At 49.7% G+C, this 18,380-nt stretch overlaps 1 protein-coding gene across 1 annotated transcript in view; it reads right to left on the reverse strand.

Annotated features, from left to right (window-relative positions):
* Nucleotides 1-18,380, reverse strand: part of LOC6594903 (protein similar) — a 64,116-nt gene that overhangs the window by 12,651 nt on the left and 33,085 nt on the right. Inside the window, exons 8-11 of the mRNA XM_026987135.1 lie at nucleotides 7,630-7,717; nucleotides 6,873-7,509; nucleotides 1,436-1,884; nucleotides 535-1,351 (exon numbers count right to left, since the gene is read on the reverse strand). Coding sequence (XP_026842936.1) covers nucleotides 535-1,351; nucleotides 1,436-1,884; nucleotides 6,873-7,509; nucleotides 7,630-7,717 — 1,991 coding nt within the window. The remainder of the gene's footprint in view (nucleotides 1-534; nucleotides 1,352-1,435; nucleotides 1,885-6,872; nucleotides 7,510-7,629; nucleotides 7,718-18,380) is intronic.

Here is an 18,380-nt window from a genome sequence, read left to right on the forward strand (position 1 = left end):
CAAAGGTAAGAGAGCAATGTGTGAAAATTACGCAAAATCGTTTACAAAGCACTTCGCTCCCTTCAGAAGAGCCACGTCGTGGCTGCCTCGAAGGAGAACCCAAGAACGAGGGTATCGAATGGAGTGGAATGGAATGGAAAAACTTGGGCCCCCATCAATTAGCTCTCCCGCAGCTCCCCCTCTGGCCGGCCGCAGTGACATCTTCCGCGACACGCAACAATATTTCTGAATATTTTCCTCCTCTATTTTTACATGTAGGCGTTGAAGTGCGTGTGTGGCGTGTTTCGGGTGTGGGTATGGGTGTGCGTGTGCGTGTGTGTGTGTGCGTTGGCAGCATGTCATAAAAAATAAAGCAAGCATAAAGTTTTTTCTGTTTTCTGTGGGATATTTTTAGCCTGGCAATGCCATCAAATTAGGCCTCTCCAAACCAGGAGGATCCCTCCCCAAAGCTATCCCATCGATTGTATCTATCTATCCCCAAACATGGACTGATGATGGTGATCTTCCGCCTGCATCCTCTCCCTTGATACTTACAATCCTTGCTGTAGTCATTCTCAAATGCATCCTCCATGGAATGACTTAGGCTGGGGGCCATCGGCACCTCGTACTTCTCCTTCTTGCACTCTGAGTTGCTGAGGCTGAGCAGCTGCTGCTGGCGTTGCTCCTCCTCCTGCTGCTGCTGCTGCTGCTCCTGTTGCTGCTGTTCCTCCTGCAACTGCAACTCCTGCTGCAATTGCTGGAAGCTGCGAAAGTCGCTGGTGGCCTCCTGCTGCTGATGCTGCTGCTGCTGCTGCTGGAGACGCTCGGCGCACTCCTCTGCGGCAGGTCCGCCACTCCCTCCCAGGATGGAGAGCGTTCCGTTGCCCGTGCCACAAAGCAGGGCAGCCAGCTCGCTCGAATCGGTGGTGAAGACTCCGCCGGCCTGCTGCTGCTGCTGGTGGTGCTGCTGCTGGTGCTGGTGCTGATGCTGCTGCACTGGCGATGGCGACAGGGAGGACACTGTCGATGCGGGCGACGAGCACAATGAGTTGGAGAAATGCTGCTGCTGCTGCTGTTGTTGCTGTTGCTGCTGCTGTTGCTGGTTGTACTGGCTGTATGCCTGCTGCTGCTGGTGGTGGTGCTGCTGCTGTTGGAGCAGCTGCAACTGCTGAATGGCATCGATCTCCTTGGGCATGGATCCGTGCAGGTCCTCGGGCGGACACCACATGAGGTCCGTCTCCGTGAGCAGGGGCATGTCATCGCCCATCGGGATGTAGGGGGCGCGCATCCCGAAGTCCACGAACGAGAAGTCATCCTCCTGGGTCAGCGAACTGGGGCTGCACAGCGATGGCAGGCTGCTGTCCTCGGGACTCTGCAAAAAGGAAAGGAGAAAAGCGTTAGCATTTGCCATTGGAAATCCTCTGGACCCTCCTTAAAGGGTAGGGTCTACACCCACCTTCGATGTGATGCTGGGCGAGTGGAGATGCTGGGAGCAGCTCGTGTCGTTCGACTCCTCGCGGTAGTTGAACAGCGGATCGATGTTGCTGCTGCTGCTGTTGCTGTTGTCGTGATGCTGGCTGTTGCTCTGGTGGCTGGGAGTGCTCCCGTTGGAGGCCCCTGCTGCTGTGGTCACCACTTCTGTGGGCGTGAGCGGGCTGAGGGGACTGCTGGCGTAGCTGCTGCTTTGGCTGCCGCTGTGGCTGTGGCCGCTGCTCCTCTGGTAGTGGGGCGCCACGCTGGCCGTCGTCGAGCAGGTGGTCGAGTCCAAGGAGTTGATTTCGTCCGGCAGCAGGCAGGAGCTCATGAGGCCCACCAGCATGTCGCTGAAGGGCGTCATCTCGTCCAGCTGGATGCAGGCCGTCGAGGCCAAATGGTGGGACAGATCGTCGGGTTCCTCCTTGAGCACTGAAATAGCGATAGAGACAGAGATTTGGTTAGTATCGGTTTCTCCTGGTTTTCTCCTGCTTCTTCGATGCTAGAACTCTCTCAATTCGGTTTCGGTTTCGGCGTTGGTTTGTCATCTACGCATACATTTTGTGGCTGTTAATTAATGGAACCCTTGGCCATTGCCGAAAATTCATTTATCGCCAGAGCTAGTGCCAGAGCCAGTGCTAGAGCCAGAGCTCTGCTCTAATTGACAGCTCGTCTCAATTGAATCTAATTGAACGCGTTTCCTCCGTGAATTAGTCGCCTAGTCGATGGTTGCCACTGGCACTGCCCACTACCCACTGCCCACTGCCCCATCGAATCGAAATCGAGCCATGATTTTTATGGCTCTCATAACTCTTCCGCCCCTCTGGCACACAGGGAGGGAGCAGGGAGCAGGGAGCAGGGAGGGAGGACTCATTAATCAGCATTTTGGGGCAGCGCGCTATCAGCAGCAGCAAACCCCTTTGACGCACACGGAAAAAGTGCGGACAAAGCAAACAGAAAATAGAAAACAAATCGGAGAATCTCCGAGGAGGGAGGCTGCATCCTATTATTCTTAGTGATTTTTCCTGAATTAAATAACTCTCGTGAGGGCATCAATCCGATGCGATTGTCAAAGGTGCACGGCGCTTATCATCTGCCAGAAAGCCACCCCTGCGCTGCCCCCCGACCCCCCAACCCCTGGGACTCAGATTCATTCGCTTGGGATGCGGCTCTCGCGTCACGAGCATCTGACCCGATCCCCGCTCCCCGATCCCCGTCCCCTCTATCAAACAAACCAATAGTATTATATGGTGTATATGCTAATAAAACTGGTCTCAACCGCCTCGGCGACTATTAAGTTGCAATGGCAGACCGCAGGCCAAATAGAATTTCAAATGCATTCGTGAGTGTATTCGTGAGTCTATGGACAGGAATGTGAGTGCATTGCAGGGGGGCTTACTTCTGTGGAGTGCCATAAATCCCTCTGACAGCGGCACCATCAGCAGCCATATAAGCAGAAGCCTATCGTGCTCTCTCCCAGAGTGGATTAGCCAGCTATCTGTTTTCTGCCCACACACAACTCTCCAGGCGAGTACTGTACATATATCTATATACATATGGTAGCAATAAAGATCCGATTATCTGTAGGGCTTTTTAGGGATGGGGTGGGGTGGTGGAACACTCATTCTGGGACTGGGACTGGGACGGGACGGGACCTGGGACTGGCACCTGGAACCTGCGACTGGCACTTGCTCTTGCGGTCGCTGCATTCGACACAAACAAATTAATTAACAATGCACGCCTAAAGGTGGTCTCCCCCTGCACCTGCCCTTGGGGCAGTACCCGGCACTGGGCACCCGGCAGTGTATTTGTGACTTGTAATTATGGCACTCGAGTGCTATTCAAACGCTGGCATCGCCGCTGTCGCCGAGGCTTTTGCGGAAAAAACAACAGAAATTATGGCGTATGATAATGCAAAGCCCCCCACCCCCACGCCCTCCTTAGACTGCCCCTGCCCCCTGCCGATCCCTCAGAATCGAGTGCAGTTCATGAAATGTGCAAGGCCGCATTTAGCGGCTAACTAAATGGCTAAATGGGCCTACAACGACGACTCGTAGAGAGATGAGAACAGGCCGAAGGCTGGAGGCTGGAGGCTGAGCCGTGACTGCAACGGCGACTGTGGCCATCACCCAGTGAGTGATTCAATCGCCCAATCGAATCGAATGGGAGCCAGCAGCATGCTAGCATGTGAAAGGCATCTCTGCACTTGAGCCACATTCGGTGGGGCTGTGCACTTGAATATCGTGTGGCGCGTGTACATATATTCGAAAGTTTTTTGGGGAGGGAACAGGTTGCCGCATTAACACACGAGACACAGGCACAGATACAGATACAGATACAGATACATACAGCACAGACGGACCCGTGACTTGGGAGGGAAATCTTCAGATGATGGAAAGAGAGAACCCAAGCGAAAAACAACCTCAATTTAAATAAATTTATGTCATCATCTTTGCAATTGAAGAGCCAGCAGCTCCTGCTCCTCCGCTTCTCCATTCCTCCAATCTCGTGTCGTGTCGTGACGTGACGTAGCTCCAAATCAGAATCAGAAAAAACAAAGACTGAGACAGAAACAGCATCGAAAATGACTGCCGGACACTGGCACTTAAGAAGCGACCAAAGCCAGAGACAAAACGGGGCCACAGGGCGATGCCTTGGCGATGCTTTTTTTCAGTTTTGTTTTCCGTATGTAAGAGCCCAAAAAATATTGAACGATTACACAGCAGAGCCACACAGACGACTCTCAGACAATCAGCGATGGAGCGAGTGAAGCGGCGATGAACTTGAACTGCCGCACCGGGCCGGACAGCCCGTACGGGCCGTACAGGCGGGGTATTATCATCCCATCCCATCCCGTTAATGTGATTAGGGAAGGAGAAGAGTCTGTCCCTCTGCCTCTGTGCATGGACAGTCGTGTTGGACTCGTGCTAATCACGATAGGAGTGCGTTTACACGTCATGCCCCATCGATCCGTTGGAGCATAATGGCTGTCGGCCCCATAAATGCTATATTATTGGTCTATATTTATGGGCAGCAATGTGTTCAGCTTTACGTGTTCCTGTTTCTGTTTTCGTTGCTGCTTCTGTTATCGTTACAAATATTTGCTTTTGAAGATTGCGGATCGGATAACAGCATAAAGCAATTACAGTGAAGCTTCTGTTGTTGATTGTTTGCCAAGGGATCTAGACTCTGGGCCGTAGAAGGAGGAGTATCTGTGCACCGGACTGCAGTGCCCTGCTGCCTTCGAGAGTATCTTCTGGACTGCAATCGCAATCAAACGCTGATTAGAGGAGTGGAATATCTCAAGTTTGAGGGAAAGCAACCTGCCCATAGTTCTAGAACCATTCCAGAACCCCCTTCCTGATTCCCGAATCCGAAGCTGCAGACGAGACAAAAATAAAGCCAAAGTTGCTGCGGTGCGGCGTTTCCCTGTTTATTTACGTTCCACGAAACGAAAATAAATACAGCCAATGGCGGAGGGGGGGCGACAGGTATCCGTATCTGTATCTGTATCGGTAGTATCTGCGGCAGGCAGCGCAAAATGTCAACAGAAAGCGAAAGCGATTAGGGGCAGAGGCAGAGGCAGGTCCCCCTCCTTTCAGAAGAGAAGCAATTTCAAAAAATACCCAAAATTTGGGCAGCAGAGAGCTATGTGGCCAAGTGGCAAACGACGCAGGAGTGCGGTGCTGGAAGGGGAGCGGGACACATGCGAGACAGATCCGCTTGATCCATGGCCGGACCTTGGCACACGCGCCAAAACGTTCCTCTCTCTGTGGCTCTTTCTCCACTCTTTCACTCCCGCTGCGTCCGACGACTGCCGCGCATCGCTTAACATATTAATTGGCTCAAGTTAATATTCATATTTCGGGCTCTTGTCACCAGGCGACAGAAGCGTGCAAGTGGGAGCCCCAAAAAAATACAAAAAATAGAAAAATAAAAAACAAAACAGAAAACAGAAAACAGAAAAGAAAAGAACACAAAAAATAAACCACACACAAATTCTCTCGCCACTAAAAAAGAATATCTAAAATTTTCCAATGGCCTTTCGGATGCTGCCACACACACAATCGGACAGAGCAGGGCGGAGCAGCAGAGTATTTTTCCACAGCGTGAGATCTGACGGATTGATCCTATAAGATAAATTATTTCAATTCATCGGGGGGTTACATCGAGAGATTCATTGGAAGACTCATGTTACTGCTTAGAAACTGCTTTATTTGCACTCTTAGTACTGCTTGTACTGCCTACCAGCCTCTTCCTAGATTCCTACACTGCTTGTTTTGCTTTACCCTCTGCTTCTCAGCTGCCCAATACTATTCAGAGCCTGATCTACTGCTTGCACCTTAGCGGGATCTACTGCTTACTTTATTCCATCGATAGACACAAAAAAGGGACCCCAGCGTATACTCTTGTGTCGATGGGCGATCTTTAAATGTATCACATATTATGGGAAGCTGATGCATATGCATATCTGGTCGATTGCATCTGAATTGTTATTCTATTCGAATACGCTACGTATGCGTAATGTGCCGGCTAGCATGACATAAGAGGGGCTGCCGCCGCTTAGAGCCGGAAAATGCACTGGCAACCGGCATTCGGTTGAGTGAGGAGTGGAACCCACTATATACTACTCGTTTATATGGCTTTATATACATTTATATTATGCACTTATCAGGCGAGGCGAGGCGAAGCGAGGCGAGGCGAGGCAACCACTGAACATTGTTTACTAAATGCAGTTCTTGGGGGGCGTGGCGGGGTGGAAAGCGAGGGAATGGGAATGTGCTGTGTTGTTGTTGTTGTCTTTACAAGTAAATAGTTTTATTTGCGCAAATTGCGGCCAGAGTCAGGCACTGGCAGATAAGCAGAAAAACCAGCAAACCGACGGACTGATCGCCAGAACGACGGAGGGACTGAGTGACTGAGTGACTGAATGACTGACCAATCAACCAATCGACGCTGCCTCAGGGGGTTACGACAATGCGTCAAATCACATCAAATAGCGCGCGTCACTGCAAAAGTTCTGCCGCTCGTTGCCCCGTCCCGCATTTATGCATAGAATCTATAAACAACAATCCAAACGATAGAGGCAGAGGCGCAGGCAATACATATGAATGAGCTGTTGTTGTTGTGGAATGTGTGTGCGTGCAAGTGTTGGTGAACATCAATGAGTGTTGGTGAGTGCTGGTGAGCGGCGATACGTTGACTCTTTAGCCTTGAACGCAGCACTGCACCTGATGCATTTGATGGATGTGTACTCGTACTTCATGCAATGCTTTCTACCCTTCCGCTTATCTTGCTATCAGCGTATCAGCGTATCAGCCGGATGATCCCCAACCGAATTGAGTTCGTTCTAAATACATTTAAAAAGTGGATTAGCAGAGTGGTTTAACTTGCGACGGGTGTGTCGCTGGGATACTCACTTGTTAGGCCTCGTCCATCGTCAGCGAATGATAGGAATCCCTTACTCATATCTTGAGTCGCTTGCAGGTTCTGCTGCTGTGGCTGCTGCTGATTGCTCGACGAGAGAATCGCTGCCGTTGCAGTTGTTGTCGGCGGCAGAGTGGGCTCTGCTGTTTTCTTGAACCCTGCCCCTCCACCTGCTGCTGGGGATATGGATATGGCTGGTGGGGTGAGAGGTGGCGCCGGACTGGGCCGGAACACCGAAGCAGTCACCGACTTGGGGCGCTTCTCCTCGATCCGCAGGCTGCCGCCGCAGTTGCTGTTGTTGTTGTTGCTGATCAGCTGTGCTGTGATGGTGCGGGGACCCGGCGAGTGGTTCTCTCGCTTGATGTGGAGTTCTTCTGCCTGCAGTTGTTGTTGTTGTTGGTTGGTGAGTGGGGTTGCTGTTTCAGTTGTTGTTGTTGTTGTTGTTGTTGTTGTTGGTGTTGGTGGGTTGGTTGCAGCAGCAGCAGCAGAAATTTCGGTTGGAATTGGAGTTTTCTTTGCTGCCAACAGCTCTGGCTCTGGATCTGGCTCTGGATTGTTGTTGATTTCCGTCGCCGATTCCTCGCTCAAAATCGAAGTCGGTATCGGAATCGATTGGGGCTTCTCCTCAAGCTCTATTGGAGCTTCGATTTTCTTAGCTGTTTCGCAGTTTGATGTTTCTTCCTCTGCTGCTGTTGTTGTTGCTGTTTCTGTTGTGTTGTTTTTGTTGTTGTTATCGATGTCAGATGATGCTTGTTGGTGTTGTTGTTGTTGTTCCTTTTGCTCACTTGCCGCCGTTTGCTGAGCGAGTGAGTAAATCTCATGTTTGTTCTCAAGATTACTGCAAGAATGACGAATCGAAGCGCGTTTCGAAATGATTTATATACTTATAGGGTATGCGATATGTCGGTTCTTTTGCGTTCTTTTTGTTCATTTGGTTTTCTTTTCGCGTTTGCACTCGTTTGTTACACCCACAGGCACCGAGAAAAGCGCGCGATACAGTCGGGGCAGATACTTTCGTATCTCGGAAATGTATGTGCTTCACAATGTATCTTCCAACAAAGTATCTGTGCAGTGAGCACACAGAGCACACACAGAATCACACAATCACAGTCGCGTGTGGCAGCAGCTGCTACTGTGTGGCAGCTGCCTCGCACTCGTTCTCTGGTTAGTAATTAGCAATTAGCAGACTTAGAAATTAACACTAGGTCTCCCTCCCGCCCCCTCCAACGAGCCGAATTGAGCCACCCACACCCCCACCCCCACCGCACCCTGGAGGGTCGGATGTGTTGCCTAACTAAGGTCTCCCCTGCACCTCCTTAAGTCAACTGATTAACTAGTTAACGATGGACACGGCGGGCGGGGTCTGGTCTGGCCTGGTCTGCCTGGCTTCCCATTACTAAATTTCACAACCGCTGGAGCATTGGAAAATTTTCCTCTGCCGATAAGCCCCGCCAAGGCACCCGGTTTCGGGGTCACCCCCACACCGCCATCCAATCGATCGAGAGCATGGATTCCACGCATCCAGCGTTCACCTCTTATCACTTATCCAGACACTCGGAATCAGAAGCGACGCGTTCGGGGAGCACTCGCCGGGCAGCCGTGATAGATAGCGATCGGAAAGGCACTGCTCGCACGGAAGGTGGGTGTGTCCGATGTCTCACAAGGCAATAGCACAAGAGCTGAAGGCTGAACCCTAGCAATCCCCCATTCCACCCCACCCACATTGATAAGGCGCCTGCCCCTCCGAATGTCAGTAATCTCTAAAGAGAGAGGGAGAGAGGACAGAGCACAGCAACACGGACACTCTTCTCGGCGTCTCTCGGCCAAATTTGATTGTTTTGCAAATGTTTTTTGTTGCCTGTCTTTGATAAGATAGTGCGCTCGCCTTCATGATCGGCCGACTAAGGCAGCTGGCTCTGCCCCTGCCCCTGCCCCAACCTCTGGGCTAATGGTCGTGAGGTGTGCATGCATGGAGCGGGTGAGTATCAAACGTTAGACGCGTGAAGCCCCCGTGGGGCCCCCGTGAAATCATCGTGGAATGCCCCGACCCGACAGCCGGTACTGATCGTGATAAAGGCGCCGGCCAGCACCACCACATCATCATCACACGATATTCACAGCTGAGCGGCTGTACGACTGAACGACTGACGACTGAACATTACGGAAAACACTCGATCGATCTATATTTGTGCGTCGGCGGCCTCAAGTGCTGGACATGATGAGGCGGAATATAACCAGCGACAAAACAACAAAACAACGGAATATTATTTATAATTTGAGATTTGAGACACAAAGCCCCAGCCCCAGACGGCAGTCGGAGTCGACGTTTTTTTTTGGGGGCTCGTCTCTCTGGTGAAATACCAGAAGTCCAGAGTACCAGAGCCACAATTCAGGGGCACCCTGGGGGCGGGATTCTTCGCGGAGGTGCGAAGTCATGTACGACATTGAAGTGAAGTGAAGTGAGGGTTTTTCAATCTAGATAGATAGATAGCCCAGCCCACTTTAGTGGGTTCCCAATGTCATTCCGGGAGTTGTTGCGCAACCCGGAAAGAGTGGTGGGCGGGGGCAGAATCGATGGATCTAGACACACCCACCTGACACAGAACACACAGATACACATACACACAGATGCAGAACACAATAGCAGATACATCTAGATAATTGCTTCATCTTCTTTTGTTGTGGCGGGGGACGGGATCGCCAATTGTTGGCCGACTGCGGCTTATGCCTGCTGCAACCAGTTAGAACCAGACACCGTTCCGTTCCAGGGCTGCTCCGAAAAGGCTTACATCACGTCATCGTAATTAGGCATCCACTCGAGCGGAGTGGGGGGCAGAGTGGGGCGGGCAGTGGAGTGGGAATGAAGTGTTTGAGAAGTGCACCCACCAGAGGCTGATAAGTGATAACGGGACTATCGCACTATCGATCCCCAGAGCTTTTGAACTGTGGGCCCCCAGTCGCGATTCGCCCTGAGCCGCGTCAAAGCTGAAGTGCGGAGTCAGCGTCAGCGTCAGCAGCAGCAGCGGCAGCAGCAGCGGCAGCAGCAGCGGCAGCAGCAGCGCTGTTCGATCGCCTGATGTATGCGCCTTCCTGCTCGCGCTTTTGGCTTGGAAACAGCCCAGCACAGCTCTCCCTCTCTCTCACACACTCTCTGTGTGTGTGTGTGTGCAAATGCACAAATTAATTACCGTGTGCGAAGAGCGCAACTAAACGAAGTTTAAGTACAAGCAAATGGGAGAGAGGAGGAGTGGAATGACAGTAAAACATTTAAGAGCACATTAGTAATGCATCGGCCATGCAAATAGATCTTTGAAATGAGAGGAGTGCAGTCGCAAGGGGGTGCGGGATGCTATGTAAATTAAAGCAACAATTTCTTATTGTGTAACAAATTGCGTCGAAGGCAGAGGCAAAAAAGAACAGAGAGAGGAGCATAACAGAGCAGAGCAGCGACAGATATACAGAATCAGCGCCTATAAAGACAGAGAGAGAGCGAGGAACAAAACAAGCAAGCAGACGACAACAAACAGTCAGAGACAGAGACAGAGAGACATAAGCAGAGGAGAGGCTGTGTGTTCTTTTTTCTCCTCTTCCGCTGATTTCAATTGCAGAGAAATAACGTGTACACGCCTATAGTGGATCCGCTGCTCCCGCCACCCCTCCCCTCTTCCGACGCATGGACCAACGCAGCGTAAAATAGCAGTAATTGCGCTCTGTCAGAAGAGTCTGGTGTGTGTGTCGCTGTCCCTGTGTGTGTAGCAAATTGAATGAACGAAAAAAAGCCAGTAGCGTATAGTGGATAGCAGTAGGGGAGGGAGGGGGCTGGCAGGCACAATGGACCCTGAATTAAGCAGATCAAAAGAGCGTACAACCGACAGAAATTGAGGAGAATATGTTTACTCGGGGAGTTGTGTAATCAATTGGTTGGCCCCCCGGGCGAGCGGGGAGGGGGATGCACAACAAACACTGACACGGAACAAACACTGGACACGGGGGAAATCGGGGGCCAGACAGACCTCTCCACAGTTGCGTTGCACTCGCAATTAAACGCACACTTTACCTTTAATTAATTTCTATATTCTGGCATAAACAAATGCCAGCGCTCGCTCAGCAATTTTATGTAATGCAAATTTGCAAATGCAATGCGGCTGCTGCCCCGTAAAAGAACAAGAAACGAAGAAGAAAGAACAAAACACACAGAGCTGCCTGGTCCGTGGAGCGGAGAGAGTGATTGAGAGAGGGGCAGAGTGAGGCCTACCAGGCGGAGAGAGCATTTTTGGACAACGGCAGAGCAGAGCAGCGGCTGAGGCAGCGGCAGCGGCAGCAGCAGCGAATGCACGCAGAATGCAATCGCAATTGCAGGTTAGGATCGAGTGTTGTGTAAAACTTTCGACTCTTCTTCCTTTCTCCCCACTTTCGTTGGATTAAATTCTAAAACGCGCATTAAGATCGTTCTTAAGCGGCTTTTAGACCGAGGGTAACAAACGTTTGCATACACATTTCCAATATGAACCTGAACGCGGATCTGGATCTGGACATGGACGGACCAGAGATCAGAGCATAGCAGATCGTTGCTGATTTTGATAATCTCCTCCACACACACACACACTCACACAGACACACACATAATAGCAGGCTGATTAAAATAGGAATTTTATATACTTTAAGCTATATATTATCTGCACGAGTGTGTTTGTGTGTGTGTGTGTGTTTGTGTGTCATTCCACGCATAATAAAGTTTATTTTTGTCATTTTTTTTTTGTTTTTCTCTATGGCAATTTGTTTAATTTTTGTTTCTTGGTTTTAGAATTTGTTTTATTCCACGATATTCACATCACAAAATACAAAATTGGAACGCCTTTGCTCTTGATATTTTATGTAATTTATTAACTTTTTCGCCAGTTGAAATTTCCTAGCGGATCTTTACCTTTGATCGAAACTCTCTATCTCGAAATTTCCTTTAATTAACTTTGCATTTCTCCCGTTCCGTTTACTATTTTCAATATTTACAGTTATTCTCGAATGCTTCTTGCGTTATTATTGACTTTTATATTTTTTGCACCAGTCGAGTATAAGTATGAGGGGGGAGGGACTCGCGCTTCGAATTTGTTTTCGATCTGATCCCGTTCCGATCCGATCCGTTGCGATTCAACCGATTCTGACCGTAGCTGGCGAAGTAAAAAACACAAACGTCAATCGACGATTGTTTTTAAGCACGACACGGCGACACGGCACCCCGGAGTGAGTGGAGGGGGAGATAGAGCAGAGAGCAGCAGCAGAGTTTAGTTAATAGTTTTTAGCACACACCACACTCAGCGCACACACAGTTCCGTGGCAGCGTCCAGGTTCTGCTCTGCTCGAGAGTGTTTGTGTTGTTGGAGAGAAGTGCACGAAAAGTGTTTGCTCGGGTGCTGTGCTGGCGCTGCGGAGCGCTGCTTTGCTTAGCTTTTGCTTTCGAAGACCCAGAGAAGAATGAGTGGAAACATTTTTTGTATTTAAGTTTTTAAGAGAGAGTGCCGTGCCGCAGTCGCTGTCGCTGTCGCTGTCGAGGGCTTGAGTGGCATGTTTGGAGAGTGCTGCCGCCGATTCTTGACTGCGCAGCCGACACTTGGTATAACATGCTGCTGGAATACCTTAACATAGATAACAGGGTGGACGAAGTTTAACAACAGTGTCGAAGGAAATTGTCGGGGGCTGTGCTATTGAGTGAAACGCCAGCGCAGGCCGCAGGCCGCAGCCAGCCCCAAAGCGTCGCGGGAGAACGCCAGCAAAAAGAGAGTGTAGCGCAGGAGAGCGGCGCCGGCGCACTCTCTTTGAGTGCCTATGCAGCGCTTGACTCATCGCTCGAGTGCGAAACGTTTGCCATCTCACACAACGTTTGCTATTTATTATTGTTTTTATGCCAAACAAATGTGTGCTCCGCACCGTTCCGCTCTGGTTTTTCTCCATCAGCTGGCTCTTCCTCTCTGTGCTGTCTCTCTTCGACAGCCGGAAGAGGCCACTAAAACTCAAGTGCGAGTGCGAGTGTGAGTGAGATTGAAAGCAGCGGCGAGTAGGTACGTAGGCCTCTAATCTGGCAAACGGTAAACGTTGAACCCTGCAGGCCCACAGCTGATAGCCCGATAACGGGAATGGAGCGACGTGCACTGCTTGCCGTGCTGTTGCCGTCCGTTCAGAGGAGATACCACATAGGCGCCTGAGAGTATGCCATCGGAGTGGAATTCCCCATAAAAAATGAGAAGGAAAGCAAGGAGATCCATTCATATTCATCTCCATTGCTTTTCCAATTTCCCGTTTCGATGTAGGGGGTGCGGTCTGGTCTTTATTTCAAATTTCACAAATGTATGAGACCTGCCAGTGGGACGACATTCGCTAATTTCGTCATAAAACTAGAGCCATTGCGTGATGGGCATAAAAAGGGACACAAACACACAGCACACAGATACAGCCACACAATCAAGGACGCAATAGGCTGGCAGGACGAACGAGGGAAATAAGAGAGAGCGAGTGAGAGAGTGAATAGACACAAGGCTCGACGGCACGAGAGCACTTTTACGGTTCGCCTTGGAAACGAAATAAAACTGTATATGTATAGGTTCGTGTGTGTGTGTGTGTATCTTTCAACTGCAACACGATTTACACAACTTTCTGATGAAATCTCACGAGCCTCTTCGTTAAATGCTTCGTCATGAGCTGGAGGCGATTCCCCCACCCAACCCATTCGCCACTCAAAAATGTCAGAATCTTCCAGAGGCACAATACAGGCCCCAAACCATCTCAAACAAAGGTGAAACACGACAAACAGAATAGAATGGAAATAAATTCCACATCTTTATGCAGTTTCTGGCTCCCGTGTCGACAGAAATAAATTCGAATTATATTCGGGGGAAAGAATGTTTGCTACACAGCGAAAATGAACAATAAATAAACGGAGGCAGGCAGGGTGGTGCCATTTAATGGCCAAAATGCTTGAGAGAATATGCAAAAATCCGCACCGAACCGACAAGAACGGAGCAGAGCAGTATCGGGGCAGTATCTGGCGAGATGCTACCGAAAATTGTGATAAAAGTAATCCCAGAAATGCTTAAAATAGAAACAAAAACAAAAATGAAACTGAAATTCCCTTTTCCATTCAGAATCGATCCATTAGCGGCTCTTTAATGATTCTACAACAATATCGACGAGTCGAATATTATTCATTTCGAATTTCTGGACAAGATCATCGCAGTCCAGTTATGGCCTCCTGTCATCGCTTGGCATTTCCCGTGTCCCAGAGCCCGCAAAACATTCGCGGAAAAATCAAGTAAAAATAAACACAAAGTGTGCCAAAAGCAAACAAAACAAATAAACGAAAAGAAGCTAAGGAAAACCAGAAGACATCTTCTTCGCTGGAAGGAATTTTTCACCCCTTTTTCGATGGATGCTATTTGTGGCTGCTGCCACGGGAGAGTGCCTGCCACCGCAGACTGACGCTGACGCTGAAATGCTGCTGCAATTCTCCGTCTCTCCGGACCACAAGACACAAATCAACTGTCGTCGGACTTCAATCACATTAAAATGCACGCTCCAGAGCCACGAAAAGGGCAAGGGAAAGGGAAGGGAGACCCGAGAATATGTAGTATATGACCCAAATAAATCGGGCCGATGATTGCAGGGCGTACAGATAAACCGGTCTACTATATAGCACTCGCCTTCCGAGACAGAGGTTGGCGTACCAGTACGAGTACGGGTATTATGTGCAATTTCAATTATCAGCGGGATCTCCCCCACCCCTCGCAAAGATCGCAAACTGCCGCATCATGCTCAATCGTCACCAGACAAGCCCCCAAATCGTTTGTGTTCCTAAACGGTAGCATACTACTCCACACACACACACACACACACACACACATACACACCCACGCCTAAGAATGACTCAAGAACGGTGACACAGGAATATGATATTGACTGGGGGAATGGTGGAATGGAAAGTTCTTCCTTATCGGAAAGGGAACTAAAGTTCGAATTACTATAAATACAACTTGGGCGCGCTCCCTCTCTCTCTCTCTCTCTCTCTCTCCATCTTTCTTAAGTGCAGTCTGCACTTGCTCTCTCTGAGTGGAAAGTTCGAGTTCTCTCTCTCTCTCGCTCTCTTGGCAGACAATCGCTTGTAGATCGAATCGCTTGGCTCGCTTGACAGCAAGACAGATGATGCCCAGATATCTGCCCACAACCAAATTCATAGCCATAGCCATAGCCATATCGAGAGTGTACATTGTATACTACTGAAAATCGATGGAATGAGAAAATCATTTGCGCAGTTACAAATCGGGGCAAATGTCTACCGGCCCCTCCCCTACTGTACTGTGCGCCATGTAAGGCATTTACTTGAGGCTGGAGAATTATTTCATAAGTTCCGCTGCCATTACAGACCCCCCCGTTGACACGTAATTCTCCAAACAATTTGCGAAATATGCTCAATAGTATTCGTGAAACCGAAAGGGGCAACAGCGCAGACACAGACAGACCCACTCACGGCGTCGCGTCATCTAACAGATACACAAATACACAACAACAGTGCAGAGGTGGGGACAGACAGGTGCGAACGCATTTGGAATTCCGCAGAAAACCCGGTTAACTCTGTCTGGTGTTACGTGCCAGTAGAAGCATAAACTACTCCAGCTGCAAAAGAGAGAGCAATTAAGAGAGCGCGTTGGAGAGAGCGAGAGCGACCCAAAGAGTTGAGCAGCTTTACGATCGCGTGAGGAATGGAGTGGAATGGAGTGAGAATGGGACGGGGTGGGACGGGGTGGGACGGGGTGGGACGGGGTGGGAGCGAGCAGGCGGCAGACCTGAATGTGTGCTTTTATTTGCACATATGTATGTAGGTACATGCATGTGTGAGTGTATGTGCCGGCCGGCATCTGGTGAAACTGGTTTCCACGGGGCCAGGCGGCGTCGAGCACTTTGCAAAAAGTAAAACACGAAAATGAATAAAAATCCGCAAAATACAAGAAAAAAAGAAGAGATTTGGCAATGCACAGGCAATGGAACATATGATAAGGCAGCAACACATACGGGAGGCAGAGGGAGAGTAGGAAGAACACAGACAGAGAAAGGGAGAGAGAGAGAGGGAGCAGGCAGGCAAGCGGCAGACGGCTGAAATCAAATCAAGTTTTTTGTTTCTTTCTGCCAACGACAGGCAAAAGCCACACAAAAAAGGGAGAGAAAGAAAGAAAGAGAACAACAACGGCAATAGGGAGAATGACGAGGCACTCAAAGGTGGGAAGGGAGAGGGAGCAGATGGAGAATTAGAGGCACAAGCTGCTCCCACGATTAGAGGGGGGAACCCCCCACGGAATGTGATGACGATACAAACGACAGATAAACGATGCGATAAATGATCAATCGGCGGAATATGTGTGGCGCAAAGTGTCTGGGCCGAACAGGTGTTTGTCGCCCCCGAATTCGTGGGGCGGGGCAGAACACAGCAAAGGGGCTGCCACATACAGGCTGGGGCATTGGTCTCCTAATTATCGTTACATCGATACTTATCGATAAGCTATCAAGCAAAAAACGAACGCAAATCGACCAGAAAGGGAGGGCATTATGGGGATTAGGATAATCCCCGTGTGCTACCAGTAGCCGGCGGAATCAAAGGCTAAATCTTTGTTCGTACAATATTGATTTATCCTTTGTGATAATCTCAGGGCTTTTTTCAGTGACAGCAGCAGCAGAAGCAGCAACAGAAGGACGAAGGACTCGACCAACATGCCACTCAAGTGTTGACAACTCTCGGCGGGGGCGGGGGTGGGGGTGGCTTCCCAAGTGGGGCGTGCGGGGGGAGGGTAGGCTATCGTTTACCCTGGCTATTATATATCACTTTTTGTGTGTGCCCTCAGCCAACAGACAGGCCGGAATCGGGAGCCTCCTGCGGCCCAGCTCCCTCTGCAAATGTATCTGTATCTTTCTCTCTTTGTCTGTGTGTGTGTGTGTGTGCTCCGAGTGTTTATCTAAATGCCGAGCAATAAAGCCAACAAAAGGTACAAAAGCAAGCCACAAAAAAGTGCGGAGAACGGGCAATCACTGAATGCCAACGGATGAGTTATAACAGAGATACAGACACAGACAGAGATACAGATACAGAGTGTAAGTATCTGTATCCGAGTGAATGGATGAGTGTGTGAACACAACAGAAGTGGCAAAAACTAACAATTATCATTCAACATTTGCCAAGCCAAAACAGAACCGGCAACACTCCCGTAACGGAAGATTGATATGTGTGGTGGGGGTCGCACATCCACACACACATTCGCAGACGGCTGTCCATCTGTCCATGTGTCCGTCCGTCCGTCTATCCGCCTGATGATGACGATAATATCATCTAATAATTGCTTATAAAAACAAATTTAAATTTAAAGCTTTTTGTGTTCCGATTGTTTGTCATGTGTTCTCGCCTTGCATTCTTTGTTGTTTTCTGTTTTTTGTTTTTTGGTTTAATTCCAACAAATTAGTGACATAATGAAACGCTTAATTAAAATAACAAGCAACATTCAAGACAGCTGACACGCAACAGCAGCAGCAACAGCAACAATAACAATCACAAGTTAAAATAACATTTATTCTAAACAATTTTCGGCAGGGCCATGATTGATGGCCGACACCGAGATGTGCCACAATTGAGTGGAGGAAATGGAGTCCATCAGTGGAGGCCCCGACAAAAAAAAAGAGTCATCAAAGGAAAGCCATTCAGTCATTCAGTCCATTCGTTCGCTTATTCATTCTGTTAGTTAGCCATGCAGTCAGCCACGTCGTGGCCCATTGATTGGCCATTCTCCCTCCCCTGTTCCCTGGTTCCAGGGCTGGGGGCTGGGGGCTGGGGGCTGTGGGCGGCAGTGACCCGCGAATTAATATTAAATTTGTGTTATGCTCTGTCCAAACAATGTCTGGGGCACGGAAAGAAGTCCACGAATAATGGCCAACCGACACGCAATGGCCAATGGCCCTCGGAGTCCGAATGTGGGAGTGCTGCCTCGGATCGAAACTACAATAAAACCAAAGTTTCGAGCCGCTGCCGGCAGGAACTTCCGTGGGACTCCCTCCCGGACATTCCAGACCCTGATTTATGCCCCACATTGCGGAGGGGGGCCGGGAAATAAATAAACTTTCCCGCAAATTGATAAGAAGATGAAAACAGCATCAGCATCCAAAAAAGGGAAAAGGGTCGTCCCAAAAAAGGGAAAACCCGGGAAGAAAAATCAAATAAAAAAAGGGAATCGAATGTGGCAGAACCCTCCTCCTGCAGGATGTGGCCGAGGCGTGGCATCCATCAAAAGTCACTCAAGAACATGTGTATTGTCGAGACAATGAGCGGGGGTCGGCCTCCACTCTCTCTCCACACTCTATCTCGCTTTCCTTCTCTCTCTCCATAGCCCGTGCGGGGGCGGCACTGCGAGTGGAACCAACCCACGTGATTCCTATTCTGCCCCATTCGTCGTGGCAGCCCTCTCGTAGTTCGTAGTTCT

This window comes from Drosophila persimilis, unplaced genomic scaffold, assembly GCF_003286085.1.
Source record: "Drosophila persimilis strain 14011-0111.01,24,50 unplaced genomic scaffold, DperRS2 tig00000000-arrow-pilon, whole genome shotgun sequence".
Lineage (NCBI taxonomy): Eukaryota > Metazoa > Arthropoda > Insecta > Diptera > Drosophilidae > Drosophila > Drosophila persimilis.